The sequence below is a fragment of the Mus pahari genome, chromosome 17 (assembly GCF_900095145.1).
Source record: "Mus pahari chromosome 17, PAHARI_EIJ_v1.1, whole genome shotgun sequence".
Classification (NCBI taxonomy): Eukaryota; Metazoa; Chordata; class Mammalia; order Rodentia; family Muridae; genus Mus; species Mus pahari.
Genome location: NC_034606.1, coordinates 45,986,936 through 46,011,632, shown reverse-complemented (window position 1 = coordinate 46,011,632; position 24,697 = coordinate 45,986,936). Strand labels below are relative to the sequence as shown.

At 41.7% G+C, this 24,697-nt stretch overlaps 1 protein-coding gene across 7 annotated transcripts in view; it reads right to left on the bottom strand.

The window, feature by feature from the left end:
- Tnrc6b (trinucleotide repeat containing adaptor 6B) overlaps positions 1 to 24,697 on the bottom strand; it is a 217,188-nt gene that overhangs the window by 21,841 nt on the left and 170,650 nt on the right. For 6 of the 7 annotated variants that reach the window (XM_029548218.1, XM_029548217.1, XM_029548219.1 and 3 more), the window contains 10 exons: positions 24,481 to 24,639; positions 23,212 to 23,387; positions 20,724 to 20,798; positions 19,908 to 19,953; positions 18,342 to 18,478; positions 17,231 to 17,401; positions 12,809 to 12,934; positions 4,865 to 4,996; positions 4,508 to 4,606; positions 4,182 to 4,374 (listed from right to left, as the gene is read on the bottom strand). In XM_029548218.1, coding sequence (XP_029404078.1) covers positions 4,182 to 4,374; positions 4,508 to 4,606; positions 4,865 to 4,996; positions 12,809 to 12,934; positions 17,231 to 17,401; positions 18,342 to 18,478; positions 19,908 to 19,953; positions 20,724 to 20,798; positions 23,212 to 23,387; positions 24,481 to 24,639 — 1,314 coding nt within the window. The remainder of the gene's footprint in view (positions 1 to 4,181; positions 4,375 to 4,507; positions 4,607 to 4,864; positions 4,997 to 12,808; positions 12,935 to 17,230; positions 17,402 to 18,341; positions 18,479 to 19,907; positions 19,954 to 20,723; positions 20,799 to 23,211; positions 23,388 to 24,480; positions 24,640 to 24,697) is intronic. The other variant, XM_021216504.2, reaches the window with a different exon arrangement.

Below are 24,697 nucleotides of genomic sequence, written 5' to 3'. Positions count from 1 at the left end.
TTCTGATGGGGTTGAAAAACTACACAGTCTTCTAGCCAACCCAGGTTTTTAATTTTGAGAGGAACAGTTTTGAGAGGATGGTTTTCAGATGGCATTCAATCTAAAGCCAAGACATAGACAGATGTAGAATTATAAGTCTTTTAAGTAAGGATAGATGACAGAGGTTCTGTTTAATTAACAAACATGATGGACTGGGTGTTAGGTCTNTTGTACTTTGTAAATTACAAAATAGTAATAGTTATGTTCAATTATATCTGAGATAAAATAGTCTTTTAATTGGACAGAAAGGGGGAAATGTTGTGGATAACCCTGGGGCTAATTATATTTGATGTTAATTCTGTTCTCCAGTGAGTGGCTTTGAAAAAGGAACAAGGAATTAGCCAACATTCAGGTGATTTCCTATAAACCTGCTTCCCACCTTAATTTGTAAAATTAAGAGAGCTGATGACTGGGCAGGTAAAGGGAAGGTGGAGCAGAAGGTGAGAGAGAGGAGGAGAAAATGGAAGCAGGAGAGGACTCAGAGGAGGAGGAGGAGGAAGAAGAAGAAAAGCAGAGCAGAAGCACAGGACCTGGAGAATCCGCAAGTTCTAAGGGGTTTCATAGATGTGGAAGATGGCAGTATGGCGGTAGATCTGCCCAATCTAGGCATACAGCATGTATTCATACTGAGTCGCGCTTTCATTGCCAGGGAATATTTGAGTTGGAGATTTACCGCAACATAGGCCCTTCCCTCTGGACCGAGACAATGCAACGGAAATTGTAGATGGGTCACTATCACACGAAATTCAACTAGGAATATTTCAAATTTTGCTAAAAGCAGAGAATTAGAAACTATTTATTTCAGAAAAGGCAGTGAGGATTAAACAGTCACCATTCATGGATTCCTCATGGTGTACGGTGCCTGCGCACCGTGCACGCACGTGGTCAGAGGATGAGGGGCTGATTATCTCCTTGTACCAACTGAGTCAGGCAGTGCTTACACTCAGGGCACTAGGGGTGGCAAGCCATCTTGTCAGCCCTATTTTTTTGTGTTTGAAAAGGATCTCATGTAGCTCCTGACCCTCCTGCTTTTCTGTCTCCCGAGTGCTGGGATGACAGGTGGGTGCCACCATAGCTGGCTTGTCATTTGAGACATTTTGAGAAAACACAATAAAGAGGCTTATTTAGAAACGAAGTGATGGCTCATGCTTTTAATCCCAGGATTTGGAAGACGGAGGCTGGCAGATCTCTGTTGAGTTCAAGGACTGTCTGGTCCATACAAAGTTCTAGGACAGGCTACTTAGTGGAACCCTATTACTTACTACCAATCAACAACCAACAAACCCAGAACAACAAAAATCAGACGTACTGTATGAGGACGTACTAAGAAACATCGTTCCTGTTACTTGGGAGGCAGAGGATCTCTTGTGAGTTTGAGGCCAGCCTGGTGTACACAGTGAGCTGAATGAGATCCTGCCCCCCTGCCTCCAGAAATTTAACAGGAATAGAATCCAAAACATAAAACTTCAGTAAAATGTGAAAGTAAAAACGTGTTTTTGTCCGGTGAACTCTGATTAGTATTTATAAACAATTAGGAATCAGCAAAATAATCACAAATAACATAATTACCTAATAGGACACTGATAACATTTTTTGAGATGTGGTTTTTTGTTTGTTTGTTTGTTTGTTTTTGAGACAGGGTTTCTCTGTGTAGCCCTGGCTGTCCTGGAACTCACTCTGTAGACCAGGCTGGCCTTGAACTCACAGAAACTCCCCTGCCTCTCCTTCCAAAGTGCTGGAATTAGAGGTGTATACCACCACTGCCAGCTTCAGAATTTAAAATAAATAAATAAAATAAATAACANACAGAGTAGGCTAGTCCTTAATATTCCTGTTTCTCTAAGTCTGTCAGATGACCCTGGCCAGTAGGCTGACGACTGATGCTCTAACGTGTTGAAGTAAGGGACTGTTCAGGTGATCAGCGGTCTCTATGGATTGGCTAAGTTTTGGAAGCTGTTTTAGGCTTCCTATATATTCAGTTAGTATCAGTTGTTCTTGGATTTCTGATGGGGTTGAAAAACTACACAGTCTTCTAGCCAACCCAGGTTTTTAATTTTGAGAGGAACAGTTTTGAGAGGATGGTTTTCAGATGGCATTCAATCTAAAGCCAAGACATAGACAGATGTAGAATTATAAGTCTTTTAAGTAAGGATAGATGACAGAGGTTCTGTTTAATTAACAAACATGATGGACTGGGTGTTAGGTCTNTTGTACTTTGTAAATTACAAAATAGTAATAGTTATGTTCAATTATATCTGAGATAAAATAGTCTTTTAATTGGACAGAAAGGGGGAAATGTTGTGGATAACCCTGGGGCTAATTATATTTGATGTTAATTCTGTTCTCCAGTGAGTGGCTTTGAAAAAGGAACAAGGAATTAGCCAACATTCAGGTGATTTCCTATAAACCTGCTTCCCACCTTAATTTGTAAAATTAAGAGAGCTGATGACTGGGCAGGTAAAGGGAAGGTGGAGCAGAAGGTGAGAGAGAGGAGGAGAAAATGGAAGCAGGAGAGGACTCAGAGGAGGAGGAGGAGGAAGAAGAAGAAAAGCAGAGCAGAAGCACAGGACCTGGAGAATCCGCAAGTTCTAAGGGGTTTCATAGATGTGGAAGATGGCAGTATGGCGGTAGATCTGCCCAATCTAGGCATACAGCATGTATTCATACTGAGTCGCGCTTTCATTGCCAGGGAATATTTGAGTTGGAGATTTACCGCAACATAGGCCCTTCCCTCTGGACCGAGACAATGCAACGGAAATTGTAGATGGGTCACTATCACACGAAATTCAACTAGGAATATTTCAAATTTTGCTAAAAGCAGAGAATTAGAAACTATTTATTTCAGAAAAGGCAGTGAGGATTAAACAGTCACCATTCATGGATTCCTCATGGTGTACGGTGCCTGCGCACCGTGCACGCACGTGGTCAGAGGATGAGGGGCTGATTATCTCCTTGTACCAACTGAGTCAGGCAGTGCTTACACTCAGGGCACTAGGGGTGGCAAGCCATCTTGTCAGCCCTATTTTTTTGTGTTTGAAAAGGATCTCATGTAGCTCCTGACCCTCCTGCTTTTCTGTCTCCCGAGTGCTGGGATGACAGGTGGGTGCCACCATAGCTGGCTTGTCATTTGAGACATTTTGAGAAAACACAATAAAGAGGCTTATTTAGAAACGAAGTGATGGCTCATGCTTTTAATCCCAGGATTTGGAAGACGGAGGCTGGCAGATCTCTGTTGAGTTCAAGGACTGTCTGGTCCATACAAAGTTCTAGGACAGGCTACTTAGTGGAACCCTATTACTTACTACCAATCAACAACCAACAAACCCAGAACAACAAAAATCAGACGTACTGTATGAGGACGTACTAAGAAACATCGTTCCTGTTACTTGGGAGGCAGAGGATCTCTTGTGAGTTTGAGGCCAGCCTGGTGTACACAGTGAGCTGAATGAGATCCTGCCCCCCTGCCTCCAGAAATTTAACAGGAATAGAATCCAAAACATAAAACTTCAGTAAAATGTGAAAGTAAAAACGTGTTTTTGTCCGGTGAACTCTGATTAGTATTTATAAACAATTAGGAATCAGCAAAATAATCACAAATAACATAATTACCTAATAGGACACTGATAACATTTTTTGAGATGTGGTTTTTTGTTTGTTTGTTTGTTTGTTTTTGAGACAGGGTTTCTCTGTGTAGCCCTGGCTGTCCTGGAACTCACTCTGTAGACCAGGCTGGCCTTGAACTCACAGAAACTCCCCTGCCTCTCCTTCCAAAGTGCTGGAATTAGAGGTGTATACCACCACTGCCAGCTTCAGAATTTAAAATAAATAAATAAAATAAATAACATTAATAAGAAAAGGGAGCAGGAGAGATGGCTGAGTGATTAAAAGCATTGACTGTTCTTCCAGAGGTCCCGAGTTCAATTCCCAGCAACCACATGGTAGCTCACAACCATCTGTGATAAGATGCCCTTTTCTGGTGTGTCTGAAGACAATGATGTAAAATTCACATACATAAAAATAAATCTTAAAAAAAAAAAAAGAAAAAAAGAAAAAGAAAAAGAGGAGGTAATACAAAGCCGAGCACTACCACAGGACTGGACAAGCAGACTTTATACTAAGTGTTCCCACCACACAGAACATACCAGAACCATATCCAGGGATTGGCCCTTTGGCTGGAAGGTCTGGGAGCCCCACATTCAGCGCATTGGGTACCATGTTGTCCAAATGTGGCTTAGGCCCAACAGGATGAGAAGGTGAATGCTTCATGCTAGGCTGCCTCTGCTGCTGCTGCTGCTGTTGTTGCTGCTGCTGGAGAGCACTCACCATTCTTGCCAGCTGAGGGTGCAGCATCCATTAAGAAAGGACCCAAGAGAAATGGACAGATGATAAGCCAGTATTCCAAATTAGCTGTTAAGCCAAAAGGTGTTTCTCACCCCGAGCACTAGGGGAACCTTCTCCACTTACATACCTGCTGTTCTTGCTGCTGGCGCACTGCTTGAGAAATCTTTCTCTGGTTCTGTAGCAACTGCTGCTGTTGCTGCTGCTGCTGCAGGAGAAGCTGACATGCCTATAAAACAATTGAGGAAACCTCAGTTTCCTAAGACCGGCATAGAGAGACTGCATGCTACAGGGCAGGTCAGTGTGTCAAAAGCATCCGTAACCAAGTTCTTGGTCTACAGCTAAGGTTACAGTCAGGCAAACTGATCTATCAACTTTTAATCATAATTAACCATCTGTATAAAAGTTTGAACACCAAATGACAAAAAGAAGGTAAAAAGAGAAGCAAATAACCTCTTCAGCAACATGAAGAAAACATGCCACTTACCAACTGAAACTGGGGAATCTGTGGAAGCTGGCTCAGCATGGCAATTTGTTGAGGAGATAACTGGGGCCCCACATTAAAGAGACCTGGATTCAGGCCACTGTTGGGGAACTGCTTGAGCATTGAGGCAGAAACCTAGCCAGGAGACAGAGGGAAAATCCTTAGAACTTATTAAAATACGCCCGACCCTCATGAAAAAGACTTGATGGCTCTAAAGCAAGGACTGCCATTTTCCTGAAAACTATCTGCAAAAACTACTCCCGAGTGTTAACAATGGCATCTAGCTCTGGGCTGTGAAGCCATTAAGAACCTTTTAATTCTAAGACTTTCTAATTTCCTGCAATAAAAATGATGAAATTTTAAATCAGGAAAAACTTTAAGAAAAAAAATGGTAACACTGGCTTCTGTCTAGTTGAGAGATTAGTACTGGAAACATTCCATACAAGACATGCTAAACTGAGCCGGGCAGTGGTGGCGCACTCTTTTAATCCCAGCACTCAGGAGGCAGAGGCAGGCAGATTTCTGAGTTCGAGGCCAGCCTGGTCTACAGAATGAGTTCCAGGACAGCCAGGGCTACACAGAGAAACCCTGTCTCAGAAAACAAAAACAAAACAAAACAAAACAAAACAAAACAAAACAAAACAAAAACAACAGCAAAAAAGACATACTAAACTTAGAGCTAATAGATACATACTAGAAGACACTTATTATATAATACGTATGCATATATGTATATACGGTTTTGTTTGTTTCTTTTTTTTGGAGGGGGAGACAAGGTCTTACAAACTCACAGAGATCCTCCTGCCTCTGCCTCCTGTGTGCTGGGATTAAAAGCCCAGCAGTTGTGGTGGTACTATTATCCTTGGTGGTGGTGTCAGTTGGGTCACAGAGAACAATCGTAACCCTCTCCACATAGCACAGGAGTTAAGAGCTTACGTTGTGTTGATGGAGTGAGGTAACACATGCCTTGTCATAAGTCCTTGGGAAGCAGACATATCTCTTAAGCTCTGGAATTCTGGACCATTCTGGCAATTTATAGAGTCCCCCATTTCAAGAGTCCCCATTTATGTGACTCAGAACAAGTACCTTATTTAACTTTTTAAAATAGGAATAACAGAAAGTGACTAATGAACTAAACCAGCCAATAGAAAGCTCAATGTGTTGTTTTAGTCCCTCACCCTCAGGCTAACATAACTGATTCTGCAACCTCTACCTGCTTCCCAACCCAGAACCAAGAACAGAAAGTCATTTTCGTTTTGTAGCCCTGGCTGTCCTGGAACTCACTCTGTAGACCAGGCTGGCCTCGAACTCCCAAGTGCAGGGATCAAAGGCGTGTGCCACCATGCCCAGCTCAGAAAGTTATTTTCTAGTTGAGTCTTACACCAAGTGGATGTGGTCATCCCTTTGTCAAGGCCTGACGTTCTCTAACAAAGCCTCAGGTCTATGTTGTCTAGTGATAACCTTCTAACTGTTCAACCCCAAGCTCAGTACCAATCAGAATCAGCTGTTTGACATTTGCAGTGAGGTGGAATCAGTGACAGCCAAGCACTGCATCAATGAGAGACTCAAACCTGCTTCCATCCTCCCACAAGGTAATAGTGAACCCAGGCAAATGGGTCTCTTACATTTATCTGTATGTAGAGGGCACAAAGTAGATACTCCATAAATGCTTATTAAATGAACAAACCACTATTATTATTCTAACTGAAGAGTCATTCACTATGTCATTCTCTGATCTTTTTATCTACTTATTGTCACTCTGTGCTACCCCATGGGACCATGGATAGACATGCAGAACCGACTAGATAGAGCTGAGAATAATCTAGGAGGATGAGACGAAAGTCCCTGCCTACCCTGAAATGAAGCCATTAATAACTAAGCCAAACAAATGTCTTTTTGTTTGTTTTGTTTTGTTTGTTTTTCGAGGCAGGGTTTCTCTGTGTAGCCCTGGCTGACCTGGAACTCACTTTGTAGACCAGGCTGGCCTTGAACTCAGAAATCCGCCTGCCTCCACCTCCGGAGTGCTGGGATTAAAGGAGAAACAAATGTCTTTACATTGGCATTTTGCCTGTATGCACGTCTGTGGTTTCAGATGCTCTGGAACTTGAGTCAGAGACAGTTGTGAGCTGCCATGTGGTTGCTGGGAATTGAACTCTGGTCCTCTGTAAGAGCAGCCAACACTCCCAACCACTGAGTCATCACTTCAGTCCCACAAACAGATGTCTTAACATTTAACTTTCTTTTCATAAATTCATCCTTTGCTGCAAGATTTAATTTGTTATAAGTCCGTTAGCTTTTCTGGTTGTCCTCCCATCCAGCTTTAGTGCTAAGGATGAAACAGGGCCTTACAGATTTTAGGTGTAATCTTATCACTGAGCTCCAAACCTCACTCTATAGCCTTGGACGGTATGGAATGAGTTATGTAGAGCAGATTAACTCCCCCTCCCCCCCTTTTTTTAAATAAAGAAGGCTTTTTGGGCTGGGCCTGGCCTGGTAGTGTATACTTTTAACTCTAACCATGTGAGTCTATTTTATGTATATGTGTGTATATCTGAGTATATGTCTGTATATCATATGCATGCAGGAGCCAAGAAGGTTAAAAGAGGGTGGCAGATCCCATGCTAGAGTACAGGCAACTCTAACTACCAGGGGAGTGCAGTGCTGCTGAGCAATCTTTCCAACCCTCCCTACATTCAAGACGAAAGCAGAAGCACTCCTTGGTCACCAGTTGGTTCTACACAACTAGTATAGGCAAAGAATTAAGTCACACACACAAATGAACTCGTAAGGCTTTTATTATCTGCTTACTTCCCCCTCCGAGTCTGTGTTCTAACCAGTGTCTCTGTCGCTCTTTAACTTCATTTCCCATTCTATAGCTCAATCTGTTGCCTTCTATGGAGTATTCCCACCTTAACTTTCTTTAGCACCTCGGTCAAAGTCAAACTGGCTAGTTTCTTTTCAGTTTTTGTTTTTTGTTTGAGACAGGACTTCTCTGTGTAGCCCCAGTTGTCCTCTAACTCAGTATGTAGACCAGGCTGGAGAGCTGCCTGTCTCTGCCTGACTGCCGGGATTAAAGGCATGTGCAAAGGACCATACCTGGAAGTTCTGTATTAATTTCAAGTCACCACCTCTGAACATCCTCAAGAATAAATGACTATCTTCTCTTTGACACTCTCTAATCTAGATCTGGTCAAGTCCAAACTTGCTATATATTTGGCCCATCATCTCATTTTTTTTCCATTATCTCGGCCACATCCAGTTACCCAACCAATTCTAAGGTGAGATTGGTTGCTTCCACTCCATCTAAGAGATACTGATTGTGCTGAATGTTACCAATCAACTTACAAACTTGTTTGACCTCTCTTTGAGCTTCTGCATTCACAGCACAGTATGAGCATATCACGATCACGTGATTTGGCTCCCATCCCAGTCTTAAAACAGGTATGTGGAATATACCTACAAATTTCCTATATAGTTCATATATACTACATATAGTTTCTTCCTTTTTATTTTCCCCTTGAGAGAGGGTTTCTCTGTGTAGCCCTGGCTGTCCTGGAACTTGCTCTGTAGACCAGGCTGGCTTAGAACTCAAGAGATCTGCTTGCCTCCTGAGTGCTCAGATTAAAGCACTGGCTTTGTGAATTGTTTCATATACACTATATAATTTCAATGTCTGAAATCAAAAAAGGCAAAATTAACCACACATCTTTAAAGATGTCCGGATATAGAAAAGTACACCAACACAAGGCATTCTTATATTTACACTGCACCAGTGCACATGCTCCTTAAGTTGACAGTTTTAGACTTTAAGAGTCAATATCCAGGAGGTCTATTTACTCTTGCCTCTTCAGGCTGCAGAGACAGCAGCTCCTTACAAGAATTACAAAAGGATCGGAAAGTAACACCATTATGCTCCTGGCAAACGGCTGCTCAAACCTAGGATGCAAAGTAATTAAAGTGCAGGTTTGCAAACTCCTATTATGGACAGTTAATTATGCAGGCTTAAAAGCCCTCAGTCTCCAGCTGGGCTGGAGAAAGTGAGTATCTTGAAGCAATCAATATGGCTTTTAACAAAGCATCGCAGGTGCAAAATGACAGAAATTTAAAGGCATGACAAAAGCCACCAGAATCTTAAGTTCTGAATCCTCCAGTGAGTGGAGGGAAGCAACTGTAGAAACAAAGGCTTTAACAACTCTTCCTCCCTTTTATTTTATTTATTTATTTTTTTCTGGCTGTGTTGGGAAAAGAACCTAGGGTCTCAAGCATGACTTTTCTATCACTGAATGACATTCCCAGCTTTGTAATAAATGTTAAATGTTAAGTTTCAGTGTTTATGCTTTAGAAAACAATCTCAAACACTTCATTCTGGACAACTAGGTTTAGAAATAATGCAAGACCACACATGGGTACTACCACTAACGAGGCTAAGGCAGAAGGATCAAGTTTAAGGCCAGGATGCACTCCACAAAAACAAAGCTACGAATATTGATGAAGGTTTTTGTATAAGACTTTCGCTTATGATAGCAAAAAATTAGAAACAATTTAATATCCAATAAAAGGGGAAGAGAGTGTTAAGTAAATCAAGGTGAATGTATTTAACGAAACAAGTTTCTGATAATAATTAACATTGCCAGGTGTGGTGGTATATTCCTTTAATCCCAGCACTGGAGAGACAGAAAAGAAAGAGGATCTATGTGATTTTAAGGCTAGCCTGGGTTATAGTAAGACCCTGTTTCATAATAAAACAAAACCAAAACCAAAACCCTAAAAACAAAATGAGGGCTGGTGAGATGGCTCAGTGGGTAAGAGCACCCGACTGCTCTTCCAAAGGTCCGGAGTTCAAATCCCAGCAACCACATGGTGGCTCATAACCATCCGTAACAAGATTGATGCCCTCTTCTGGAGTGTCTGAAGACAGCTACAGTGTACTTACATATAATAAATAAATAAATCAGCCGGGCATGGTGGCGCACGCCTTTAATCCCAGCACTCGGGAGGCAGAGGCAGGCGGATTTCTGAGTTCGAGGCCAGCCTGGTTTACAGAGTTCCAGGTCAGCCCGGGCTACACAGAGAAAACTTGTCTCGAAAAACCAAACCAAACAAAAACAAAATAAATAAATAAATCTTAAAAAAAGAATGAAAAACCAGAAGAATGATCAATGTGAGCTGGGACATAGCTCACTTATGTTATGTACCTAGCACACCCAGGTCCCATCCCAAGAATCAAAAGAGAGGGTAGGGAATCGATGTGAAGACTATTTGGCAACAGGGGAAAACACTAAAACACAGTGTTAACAACGGTGAGTACAGAGATGAACAGCATGCCTGCACATGCACAAAGTCAATGGGTTGTACGCAACACAGCTGTTGTCACCCCTGTGGCTGTGAAACTTGACTCAAGGGGCAGAGGAGGAAGGAAAGACAAGGAAACTTCTGGAGGGTAAGAAGGCAAGAGTAGTGGGGAAGCACTGTAAGCTTCAGAGCTTAGCCTGAGAAAGCATCTTGGCTAAGGTGCTCTGAAGTAGAGAGCCAAGGAAGTAAAGGCCTATTCTACTGACAGCCCCAGACAATAGCATTCTAAAGTACGACTGGTGTTTTGGGGTCACTTGGTTGGAGAGACATAAGGTATAAGTTGGGTGAGATTACCAAGAACCCTAAAAATGGCAGTAAACACTGCACTGCAGGTGGGTGAGCAAGCCAGGAGAGGATTTGTAGCCAAGGGACATCATGGTGTACTGTATGTTTTATAGCAAAGCTTGACAGATCTTTCTGTCATGCCTAAGCAGACACAAACTAGGTACAGCTACTTACATTTAATGATGATGAAATAACAGCTAAATTTCAAGTGTTCCTCTGCTAATAGCTACCAGAGTGGACAATGTGGCTATTAAGAGGATGAGTGTGACTCAGACTATAGACATCACCTGAATGAAGAAGAATGGGGCAGACACAAGAAGGCCCTGCACTATCTATGACGGCAGCCTGCTAGGGACTGCATAAGTAGTGATAATAGTCAGAGCCTAGATCAAGATGGGTGTTTTGTTTTTTAAACATTGTGTGTGTGTGTGTGTGTGTGTGTGTGTGTGTGTGTGTGTCTGCACATGCAGATGTGTGCCCTTGGGTTTTTGTGAAGGAGTTATCCTCAAGGAGCTTATCAAGGCTTCCCAAAGGTAACTTCAGGTTCTAAAGGGAGAATTTCCTGAACTGAATGTGGCTGTGATGCAGGAGGATCATACTTTAGCTTGTGGGTCTTTGGTGTGAACAACGACAGGAGCACGTCTAACTGGAATTTTTGTTTTTAAATTTGAACATATCCAGCAGAGTATGAAACGGAAAAGAACATGTCGACAGCAAGCACAAATTTTGTAACTCTCAATATTAAGGTCACTGAGGTAGATCAGGTCACCTAGTAGGGGCTGTATGTTGTGAGAGGGTTGAGAACTGAGCACCAGGACAGTCTGGTGATCAGTGCTGGGAGGTGGGAGAAAGACAGAGAACCACTATAAGGTGCTTGATCAAGAGCCTAGTGACCTAAGTGTTTCAGAAGGAGGATGGGATGTCATACAAAGATAGGAGGTGACCTTTCCAAGTGGGTTTGACCTCCACTGCCCTTGTGCCCTTGGGCTAGTCCTGCTCTCTGAAGCTCTGGTAACTCCACCGTAAACATACCCCATCTTACTGCCAGTGTCATCTCTCAGACTTTTCTGCATCCCTGAAAATCCTTGCTTAACATTCTATTGTCTACGTATCGTAACCACCACACAAAAACAACCCAGTGAAGTTGGGGAGGAAGGACAAGATGGGACAGACAGGATGGAGATGGACACATGCAGCTGGGGTTCGGTTCCCAGCACAAAGGTCCTGGTGGTCGGTAATTCAAGCTCAAGAGGATCTGATAGCCTCCTCTGGCATCCGTGGGCACTGTACATGCACATGCGCATGTGCGCACACTTGCTTGCTCACAAAATATCTGCGTATTTTGTATTATTAAATTAACTTAAATATAGTGTATACATATTAAAAGTGTATATACTACCTATGGTTGAGCAGGTCCCAAATCCCAGGAACTATCTTAACAGAGGGAGGGAGACCTTTAAAAGTAGCAGCCAGATCACAGTTATGAACAAGCTTACAAAGTGGGCCTACAGGACAAAATCCAAACTCCTAAACGATGCAAACATCGTTTTTACCACATTCCATCCCTAATTCCTTGTCTATTTGCTTCCCATCCCATTGATAAATACACACATCTCTACCAACCTGTTCACACTAATCATTCACTCAAACCAACTGCCTTTCCTCATGCCAAGTGCCAGCTATTACTGCACCAGTGCGAGGCTTCTGTGGTTTGGAAGGCCTCTTTAATGTGGCCATGCATAGAAAATTTCAACTTACTCTTCAAGACCCAGTTTAAATGTCACTGCTAGTGATGATTGCAATATTTAATCGAGTGACACATCACTTTGGTCCCCAGACTTTGTTGACCACCTATGCCATTTATCCCACTAACTGCTGTCTTTCCTTCAGTGTCCTGTTGTACTGGCCTCGTCATCAGTTCTAGGGCTCCCAGAGTAGGAAGCCAGTCAGTATTCTAGCAGAGTTCTATAGAAAAACTCAGAATCTCATAATTCTGTTTGTCTTCAGGCAAATGCTTGAGGGCAATCTGCTTTTGAATACTGTCACTTAGAATTTATGAATTTCTTTTAATTAGTCACAATAAAAAACAACATATTAGTCAATTAGTTGTTGTAAAGCATCTATTTTGTATTCTTAATGCAATTTAAAAAGGGAGCTGATATTCTGTTCTAATAATCTTGCACTTGACACCTGGATCTGTCAAATGTCCAACTGAAACCAACCTTTCCTGTGCATCAAGCAGGCAGTAACAAGGGGCTGCTACCTGAGCGGTCCTTTAACTCTGAAAGGCAGGGACACACCATTCCTTACCTGGGGGGAGATAAACTGGGGAGGCACTTGCGCCCGGAGACCAGGAGAAGAACTCAGAGGCTGCACTGGAGTGTGCAGGCCTCGCGATTGTGCTGTGCTGTTTCCAAACAAGCCGTGACTGCCGCCCTGCAGAGAGAACCATGCCAGTCAGGACGGCTTATCAATTCAAGATGACGATTAAGCAATAGTTCTCATTTCTATCCCTGAGAGTGAGGATCTCTACTGCATGGAATGACAGCATTCACTTTAGAATTGAGGGTGTTTGCGGACAGTTACTCGAACTGAGTCATGGGCAGATCATTTACTACAGGTGGTGTGATACAGTATAAACTGAAAGGGTTACATTTAGCAAAACGTTAGAGGTAGTGTTACAGTTCTTGTGACTGAGAGGAACTGGCTGTGCAAGATTTCTAGACTGCTTATTTGAGACAGGGTCTCATCCAGTGGTCAGCTGAGGTGAGCCTCTTAAGAGCTGGGATTACAGGCATGTGCAACCACAACGGGTTTAAGAACCCTCTTTTTATAAGTTTGGGTTTATCAAATTTAATTCTCAAGACTTTATAAGATCCATCTTAAGAGGAACCTGGGTAAAAACATATACTATAACCAAACTATCAGTGTAAAGTAATGTGGGTATCACTTTCCTCTACTAGTTGGCTCAACCAATCAGTCACTCACAAGGACCCTGATCTAGTTGCGCATCCTTCTCTGTCCTGAATCTGTTGGCTTTCTTTGCTAAATGAGAAAATGTTCATCAACCTCACATCAAAATAAGAAGGGACACATTACATATCATTCTAGGTTATGGAAATAACATTACTCACCTGAAATAACATAACTTCACATTCAAAAGTATAAATATCGGCCTAGTTATAGATATAAAATAAAGCTTAATTTCATGATTCCCAATAAATCATTGAGCTCATCTCTAATCTTCCAATGAGAGCAAGGGAAGCTTGGCCTTGGCGGCTCCACCTTTCTGATTTGTTTCTAGCTACAGGAAGTTCTTCAGTAAAGAACTTGTCACTGTTTCCTCTGTCTGAGGACTGCCCCACTCCCAACAGTGTCTCACTAAGTATCTCAGGCTGGCACTGGAGGCAAGCACCACCCTTCACACCAGCATCCTGAGGTTCTCTATGCTGTGTATTCTTGGCCTACTGAAGGCTTGAATTAAAGCGCCCATCAAGGGTATCTTCCCCCACGCCTCCTCCTCATCCACGGACAAAGTGACCAAATTCCCGGGTTAAAATTACACCAGAAAGGACTCTGCCGATGTCCACTTGAACCACGATTCAGTCATTCCCTATTGTTTTTTTCTGTACCAGTTTAATCCTTCCTTTTGGAATTCTCAGAACTCCAAAGAGCCTTGGGCTACAGAATATATATATCATTTGCATATATCTATGACCCAAGACTATTCATTTGAAAACATCCCACTAAACATCTTCAGCACAGACAGCAGTCAATGCCTTTGTAAACTGAGGTTACTATTCCCAGTTTACCACAGGGATAAGGGAATCTTGAAGAATTTATATAGCATCATTAATTCCAGAACACTCAAGATACTGTGATGGCTTTAATGATTCAAAATTAGATTAAGAGACTTCTAGAGACAAATTAATGAACTTAAAAAGCACTAAAACTAAAAATGATTAAAAACAGAAAGTAGAAATGGCAATTAAAATATGTATGTATCATGAAAAGATCTACCACAGATTTTATTTTCCCAAGGGTTGTTTAACTTTCATCACTTAGAGTCACTGCACCTAGCTTAGAGTCATTTATTTTATTTTTGGTTTTTCTTTTTTCCTTTTTTCTTTCTTCGAGTCAGGGTTTCTCTGTGTAGCCCTAGCTGTCCTGGAACTCACTTTGCAGACCAGGCTGGCCTCGAACTCAGAAATCCACCTGCCTCTGCCTCCCGAGTGCTGGGATTAAAGGCGTGCGCCACCATGCCTGGCCTATTTTTGGTTTTTCGAAACAGGGTTTCTCTATATAACTCACTCTGAAGAGCAGGCTGGCCTTGAACTGAGAGATCCACCTACGTGAGCTACCACAACTAGCTAGAGTTATTTTAAATTTCAGCCTTTCCTTTGATAAGAAGATTCTCAGCTTTCTGCCAAAATTCAAGGGTGACTGAAGCCACCACATAACATTCTGATGTTTCTGAAGTTAATACAAGCAAGCTGACAGCAGTCTATACAAATGTTTTCCTGTCACCCTAACATGGTACTTCAGTTCATTTTCTTGGCTCAGGTTTGCTGAAGGCAGCAATATGTGGCCTTCAAAAACATTAGATCTAGGAGTTATGAAGACAGTGACTCAAAGGCTGTACACATGCCAATGTCTGACTATTGTTCAAGCTTTTCAGGTATATGTGGAAGTTCTAAGATGATCTGTGTCTATGTCCTCCTAATTATTGGGGATATATGTCCCAACCCAAGGGTTTAATTTAGAAAAGAATATAAATTTAAAATAAAAAGTAAACTGATTGAAATGTTCTATGATTTGGCAAAAATTATTATTTCTTATTATTAGAGACAGACTCTCACATGATAGCTAAGCCGGCTTCAAACTCCTGCCTCCTGATCCTTCTGCCTTGGTCTCTTAAGTACTGGGATTAAAGATGTGCTACCATGTCTGGCTTAAGTTTTATCTTTTAATTATGAAGTAAATGTAATGAACTCCTTATGATAGCAGTTTGAAACAGTTACAACCTATTGGGTAGGACATATGCACCAATTTGATACCAGTGGACTTTGCAGTAATCTAACCATTACAAAGACATTTGAGGAATTGTCTTTTCTTAAAATCCAATGCCAAGTTGGTGGCTGGTCTGTTAAAACTGAGTTTACCTACTAATAGCACTAGGTATTTATGCAAGCCTGGAACCACACTTTTATTTTATATTTTATATACCTCAATATAAAATAAGCATTCGCAAAACATTGTTTTTCTCTGTTCATGAAAGCAATACATACCCACCCCATTTAGGAAACTACATACAAGCAAGCAAACAAACAAAATGCTGAAATTAAAGGAAGGAAACAGAAAAATCTGCCTTACGACTTCAATCTGGAGATGACTAATCTGAATATATGGACAAAGCACAAGCTACTTTAATCTGCACATGAGAGGCTGTATACAATTTGACTAAGTATGGTCTAAGTGGTCCTGCTTTACCTGAGCCTTTAATATTCATGTGAAAATCATCACATGAAATAGAATGGATCCAACCACACACTGTATAATTCCTGCCTTGGGCTCATCCTGAGGTAAAAGGCACAGTGGCAAGTGAGGAGTCACAGGGCTACAGCTAGGGAAGCACTACTGTTGGAGCTGTGGCTGTAACACCATGATGGCCCCAGATTCCTGGGTTTCTTCATGAACCTACAACAGACCCTGTGTCCCCTAAGGCTTATAAGAGTATACATCATCACTTGATTGGCCCTGCCAGTTCTGATGCTACTGTGTGGCCCTTGCTTAGAGGACTAATTTTGGCAACCACCAATGCTTGAGCAATAGTTATTCTTTAAAGCTTCACTATTAAAGATCTCCTTCTCTATGTAAATACTGTGGTTTAATTTCTAAAGAAGACACTCAACTCCTCAATCCCAAGAAGCCAGATTTTTAAAACACTGTAACCCTTAAGCCTTTAATTAATTAATTCTTACTAGTTTTACTAAATTTTTTTTTTGTCTGTTTCTCGAGACAGGGTTTCTCTGTGTAGCCCTGGCTGTCCTGGAACTCACTCTGTAGACCAGGCTGGCCTTGAACTCAGAATCCGCCTGCCTCTGCCTCCCAAGTGCTGGAATTAAAGGAGTGCAGCACCACCGCCTGGCTAGTTTTACTAATTTTTGATTAGCAGATATACTAAAGAGATTCTTGAAATACTCCTTATTACATATTCTAATGGCTTCAAAAATATTTACTTTTATTTTACATATATGAACAGTCTGTGCTTCATGTGTATGTCTGGTGACTGCAGAAGCTAGAAGACGGTGTCTGATCCCCTGGAACAGGAGTTACAGGAAGATGTGAGCTTCTATATGGGTGCTTGGATCCTCTACAAGAACAGCAGTGCTCTTAATTGCTTGCTGTGTCATCTCTCTAGGCAAATATATAATTCAATATTAAAGATGGGAAATGTATAACTAGATTTTATAGTCTCATTCATAATTTCCTAAGTCAGTTATAACCAAAAATGAAAAGATAAAAGAAACAGATTTAAAGTAAAATCCATGTTGAGAAACAAGAAGAGAGATGGACTATGGGCTGAAAGATGTAAAAACCTACACTTAGTATCATTCTGTGCATTCAGTAATCAACGAGTTTCCCAAGACAGACAAATGATGCAATAAACTGAAGACCAGGGCCAAGGTGAGGCCACAGCCACGCAGTTCCAAATCTGAGAGGCCTCCTTACTTGTCTAGCAGCGAAGTTTTGGGGGTTGGGCCCTGTGCCGATTGCTCCAAGGCTGACGTTGGGTAGTGTGGAACCAGAGGGAGACAGCTTGTAGCTGGGAGAAGGGGAGAAGGGAGAGCAGGGAGCCTCATCCCCAAGGCACCCATCTTGATTGGAGAAAGGCAAAGTCAGCTGAAAGGTAGTAGGAGTTAGCCAATCACAGTGAGTGTTGGTTAGTGAAGCAACAGAATGCAAGAAGGGAAAGAGACACACTAGGAATAAACAAAGCGAGAGTGGATTAGCAATAACCCAGGAAGAAATTTGGATTGGATAATAATCATCACACGTTTGTTGCTCAGTGGACACCATCTGTCAACCTCTTCCATAGAGACTTTCTTTTCCTCTAAATTAGAAACCGGTTATCCACTGCATCAGGACAAGGGTGGCCAGACACTGTTTACGAGTCTAATTTCCATTACTTTGGTGGTGTGGCTCCTGAAGCAGAAGCCAGGCAATCTTCCTATGAATATGGTGTCACCTAGACCGGCAGCAATGCTATTGGCCCAGATGTCCATGTTTTGGTTTTAAATGTCTTGTGGGGCCCAGGAGCACTATAAAACAGTATTTTGAATCAATGGTTTCATTAGAAATGTTAAAAAACCAGAACAAGTAACTTCAATCAGGAGTGAGAATTTGATTTACCTAAACACAAACCACTAGGGAAGTAGGAAAGATAGAGAGCTTTTCCAGACCTAGCACCCAGCTCGTAGAAGATAGAAATGTTGGCACAAAGTCCAGATTTTGTCTGTAGCTGGCAAAGCAGCAGGAACAAGAAGACTGAAGAATAAATTTATCTCTAAAGTTTCTTCTCCATGTTCTACATGCCCATGATCTCCCCTCAAAACTTAGAGCTCCATCACAAAAACATTAAGGATGGATGGCTCTCGTTCCTGACCAGTCACCTGTTGACGTCAGCTACTTTCCTGTCACCACATTAATATAGGGGATATTCATGTTTTACTCTGAGTTTGTAAGTTTATGCTTTCTCTAGAAAATGCATAGCTATCACAAGACAAATTAAGAACACAGTGATTATCATAAATGTTTATTTTAAACAAAGCATTCAACTCACCTTCTCAAAATAAGGCCCACTGTCTGTGGTTCCCAAGTCTTTGGAATTAGGTGGACGGAACCCAGGTCGATCCTTCCTCATGATATCATTAAAATCCCCGAGATTCATTGTTCTCTTGTCCACATCAAATTTCTTATCTGAAAGAACATAAATAAAAATGTCAGGAATCAATGTCTCCCTCAAGAGCCACATGGAACCTGGCTCGTCTGTTCTCTAGGGTCCTGGGGACAAATCCTCTCTACTCTTTGGAATGAGACTAGCTTGTCTACCATGGAACACTTGAGAGACTTGAAGCAAAACTGATTAAGCAAATATTTAGGTTGAAATCGATGTGCTGGGTGAGAATACATCTTGTTCATGAAGTCAAATGTTCTCAGTGAGAGACCAGTCTGTTTTGCTATGTTAGCACCTGTTAGATACATTGTTAAGAGTTTTAAAGCAATTATGGGGAACAGAAAGATCAGAGGCACTCCTATTGTCTAAAAATTTAAAGCTTAAGACTTTAACACAGTTGAGCATGTCTACAGTACTTGCTCAAGCTTAATCTGCATGTGTGATGCCATTCTCTCCTCTCTACATGCATGATGACTACTTCCCCCTCCTTTCTTTCCTTTCTTTCTTCTTCTTTCTTTCTTTCTCTCTTTCTTCTTTCTTTCTTCTCTTTCTTTCTTTCTTTCTTTCTTTCTTTCTTTCTTTCTTTCTTTCTTTCTTTCTTTCTTTCTAAGATTTATTTATTATTATATCTAAGTACACTGTAGCTGTCTTCAGATGCACCAGAAGAGGGCATCAGATCGCATTACAGATGGTTGTGAGCTACCATGTGGTTGCTGGGATTTGAACTCAGGACCTTCAGAAGAGCAGTCGGTGCTCTTAACCACTGAGTCATCTCTCCAGCCCCCCTCCTCCTTTCTTTAGCGCTATAAATCTGTTATATGATGACACAATTGGGTTGCAGCTCAAACTACACATTACTACTGCTACCCAGGATTGTTCCTCTTAACTCTTAGTTTGATTCTTTTTATGTTCCTCGGGTGAGCAAAAGCATTCCTGAGAAAAATCTCACAGATGATGGGCTGATCCCTGCATTTGCTCTGGTCACAATGGAAAAGTATATCAAAGATGAAAACCTTGGGGTACAGAGAGTCATGGAAAAGTATGTCAATGATGAAAGCCTTGGGTACAGAGAGTCAATCTGATGGTCTTGTTTACTAGGATCACAGACATATTAAAATAATCTGAATCTAGCTCCCAGTACTTGATGCTAATAAGGGATGGTCCAGTGAAGTCTGCACTTTTCATGTAGTAGAGTAAGGCTGGCTTCTGAGGTGGACGCACCCTCTTCACAGTGAAACCTAGCATTTAACCCTCCTTCACATTCGCCTGGATCTTCAGTCATTTGAATTTTCAACCTCTATACTGCTTTAGTGCATGAAATCTTATATAAAATAAAGCATTTAGCATAAAGCATGTTATCAATCTGATTGCCTCAACCTAAGCAGGGCAGGAGATCCCAAGAGCCTGGCAGAGCCATGAAAACATCCCATTCCTGTTTGTACAGATACATACCTACAGACAAATCCATTTTGCTGCTTGGGTTATCCTCAGTTTGACTCTGAACAAAACAAGGCAAACACAAGTGAGTAAGGATTAGGGAAGGATACACGTTTTTTTCAATCAGAGAAGAGGTGCTCCTGTTCATGTGAGAGTCTTATGACCACAGGCACTCCACAAGAACCTCTGCTGTGACCTTGAAACTCGAGTGGAGGCTTTAACATTTTTGCAATCACAATTTGATGGCCATCCAGGCTTAATTAAATGTCTAACATTCAATTACACATGTAAGCAACACCAGTACGGCTATGGACAGAGGGTTAGTTCAACAGCTGCTTGGAGAAATAAACTCCTTCTTAAGTGTGCATAGTCAAACTCCACAAGTATAGCTAAATGGTGATAATATCTTCTTATGACGTGTCAGTGAGCAAATCTTGAACTGTGTAGTCAAATCATTTGTCTTTTGGCAACCATGACCAGATGTCTTCACAGTGTTCCCAAGAGATAAGGAGATTAAAGATACAGCATACATTTTTCTCTACATAGTGAATCCCAGTATAGTGATTCTGGTTATTTTTATTTTTAAAAATGATGATGCTAAGTAACAAGTGCCCATTTAAGTGTCTTTTTTGTTTCCACCTTTCCAAGAGAAAAGATGAAAAGACAATTCACTTTTAATGTTGGTATATATCACTTAATAAAATAGAAATACTGTTTAGTTCAGAGGGCCAAGAACATTGTTTAACCCATATTTAAATCTGTAATTTTGTACTATACATGTATGCCTGAAATTTGAGATTATGTTTACACATGAAGAGAAATGAAACTTACCAGCAATCCCATATTTGAAAACTGTTTGGCAAGAGGATTCATCCATGAATCATTGTTTCCTCCTTTTAGTGAGCACTACAGAAACGAAATACATGACCTCAGTCCCAGAGCTCATCACAACCTCCCAAACTACCCTGGAATGCAAAGCTGAGAGCTCACCTTTCTGAACGTGAGAGCTTTAAGTGACTAGTAAGCCCTGGGTACAGTCATGCTTTTACTCCTACTCATCACAGTGAACTTGAAAAACCAAGTTTACTTTTTACATGCGAAGAAGTGGTATCATTCATGCCACCACTGCCACCTCCCGGAGGATGCTCTTCTGTGACCCTAGCAGGCTTGTAACAGTGAAAGAATTGCTACTGGTGCATGTTGTTTGGAAAGGAGCCTGTTTGAACACGACATCACTCTGTGTGGGGGCAATGTGGAATGCATCCAGAGAGCTCTTCATATGGTTCACAGCATGGAGGTCATCAGTTCTCAGTGAGAAAGAGGCCTGGGGGAAGACACTACCCTGGAGCTCTGGGACAGTGGAAGGCAGGGATTAATGGGATAGGGGGTGAGCTTTGTGGACCTGCACATTCTATAGGTAAACATTCCATGTGCTATGATATATCATACTTATTACTATTGTTGGTGTTGAGACAGGATGTCCTCACTCACTAAAGCCTAGAATATCTTGAACTCTTGATTCTTCTGCCTCTGTCTTCAAGGGTTGTGATTACAGATATGAGCCATCACAACTGGCTTGCTTGTGCACTCACTCTCTCCATAAATAAATGTGTTTAATGTTATATACTTATAAACAAATATATCTATATATTACAACATTGTATATTATGTTATATCATGTTATATATAATATGTAATAATAATATTTTAATTATATAATATATAAATTAATAATTAATATATATTATGGTGATAGGATACCATTTTATTAAGATTAAAAAGAGTCCCAGAAAGCATGAGAGATAGTGAGTTTATTAGTGCAGAGCTTTCAGTTTTAGAAGAAAACAAACTGTGTGTGAGCACACTCAGTGGCACTGATCTGCATATTGAAAAATGGTTAAGATGACAATTTTTACATTATGTGTATTTTATCACAAAAAAAATGAAGTCCTTAGTATTGAAGGGCAGAAGCATTGCGATCAGAATTGAAATATTCAACTCCCAATTAAGCAAATCTTGATTGCCATCTGAGTTGGGAGGATTCAATTAGGATCTTTTACTTAATTAATTTCAATCCACTGCTAATTTGTAAATGACGAAAAGATTGCCAAAGCAGGCCAGACACCATGAGAGTACCAAGATGCTGAGCAGTGTAGTGAGACTTTAGTGAAAAGAGTAAGGAAAGGCAAGTCATTAGGGAAGGGGAAACCCAGGAAGAACACCTCAACCAATGCCTCTAACAGAAAGCAACTGTTCTATCCTATGGAAGAAATCAGATACTGAAACCCACAGTTCAGGACACAAAGTGATGGTCTTGTGAGACAGTATCAGGAATCCGAAGCCTGGGAGGATTAGAAAGCATTTCACGGGGCAGGGTTTTCAGGTTAAAATTAAGCATACAGGTGTATTTTCCTTTTTTCTATTTTGTAGTGTGTGAGTGTGTGTGTGTGTGTGTGTGTGTGTGTGTGTGTGTGTGTAGGGAGGGAGGGAGGGAGAGAGAGAGAGGGGGAGGGAGAGAGAGAGGGAGAGAGAGAGAGAGAGAGAGAAGAAGAAGAAGAAGAAGGAGGAGGAGGAGGAGGAGGAAGAGGAAGAAAAGGAAGAGGAAGAGGAGGAGGAGCAGCAGGATCTGTCAATAGACAGTGGTTCAGGTACAAACATCATGGCTGCAGATGAAGTACTAGTGGTCCTATGTAAGAGCAGCAGCAGCAGAGTGCTTGTGTAGCATTCTCAGGGTTCTGGGCTCCATCCCCAGGACTGTAAAATAATAAACCACAACATTCCAAGAGGAAACTTGTTATATGGAAAGTGAGTTGTCTGGAAGGCACAGCCTGGCCCAGGACGTGAGGAAAGAATCTAGTTATAGCAGTGCTAAAAATGGGGCTTTCAGTTTACTGGGAGAAGGGCTCTGGGCCTTGGGATGAGGCAGGTAAAATCAAGACCCATTGACGACCACTGGGAAAGCCAATACTATTTGGTGTCTTTTTTACATTTTTGTGGAGATTTGCCCATAGGACTTTTTTTGTCTTAGAATCAAAAGCATAAAGCATTTTAAAAGCAGGCCTCAGGAACTGCTGAAAATAAATTATAACATGGAAACCTAAACTCAATTACCTCTACCTTACAAATTTCATTTTACTCATAGTGCCACTTCTAACTGTTCAGGATTTCAAGGTCATGGGATAGGAAGATTAGGGGACACAAGGGAAGTAGTTATTAATTTATAAGGAAATACTTGGTGACTCCAATTGCCTTATTTCCTCCATGAACAAAGTCCCAGTTTTACCTTCTATGAATTTGTAAAGCCTTTCTAAAGCACTACCTTCATTTGTTTCTTTCCTCCTTGTCCCCAGCTTGCTGAGTTGTGGGAGGAAGTGCTTCCCTGAGAGCCGGCGGTGTTCCAGACTCCTCCGTCATCCTCCTCTTCCCAGCTAGGATGGCGAGCTCCTGTGACTGGTCCGTCACTCTCCCCCCAGCCATCTTGCATAGATTTGGAATCTTTAAGGAAAGAGTGAATCAATTCTTTGCAGTAAATACACATAACAAACAGAGAGATCTCTTGCAAATGCAGCATTTGAATATCTTTGCAGTTTTGTCTGTTCCATCAATACACAAGGCAAACACATTACTCATACTTAAGAGAGCAGACAACAGGCCTTACAAGCAAGATCTCTGGACTGCTTCTATGCTTCTTCCGGGAACCAAGGAGACAGTGTTTCAAAACTCAAAACTCTCATCCCTATTCTAGGAAATTTCAGAACCGGGTGGTGGTGCACACCTGTAATCCCAGCACTTGAGAACTAAGGCAGGGAGATTACCACGCATTTGAGGCCAGGATCAACTATTTCAGATACTATCCCAACCAAATCAACAAAAATTGTGTGTGTCTGTGTGAATGAGTAAATATGAATGTTGCATTTCATTGATAAGAAAATGGTTGCCCTTAGCGAGCATGGCAGCTGAGTGTCAAGTCTTTCTTTACACTCCAAAATGCAGGCATTTCAAGTAGGTATGACCGAAACACAACGGTCTACCTTGTTTGGGATGAAGCAGAAATAAAAATGGGAATAAAAACCACAAGGCCACCGGATGGCGGCAGTACACACCTGTTAATCCTTGCACTTGGATCTCTTGAGTTTGAGACCAGCTTGGTTCTAGGACAGCCAAGGCTATACAGAAAGACTCTGTCTTGAAAAACCAACCAACCAACAAAAAACCCCCACAAGGCTATGGAAACTTGAAGATCAGGTCCACAAATGTATTTGAAATGTACTAGGTACTGAGGAGGATCCTAGATGCGGCTTGATAAGAAAGGAGGAAAAATGTAGAGGGCAGATGGAGAAGGAAAGATAGGACAACCAGAGAGGAAGGCGCTGGACACCAGTCTCCAGTCGGTTCTACTACCACACCCTTTTAACAAATATTGCTACTATGAAGCTTGCAAGAAAACATTCATTTCCCTCCAAAAATACTGTATGAAACTGGATTTGCCTTCCTGTAGAGTAGGGAGCTGGGAGTGGCTCTCCTCTGTACTACTTCCAATGACCAGGCCTATGAGACAAGTTGCCACTTGCAAGCCAAGTCTACTTACTGGGTTTCATGGCATTGGGAGCGCTGGCAGGTGTGCTTCCCCAGCCTGTGGTTGATGCTCCTGCATCCTCCATCTCACCCCACCCAGGACTGCTTTCATTTGGCTCACCCCAGGCTGATGTCCCATTGTCTGGAGCGGGTGGTGCGCTTTTGCTCCAGACTGCAAGAAAGAAATGTGTGTCTTTAAGGGTCCATTGAGCACTTAAGACCAGGGAGTG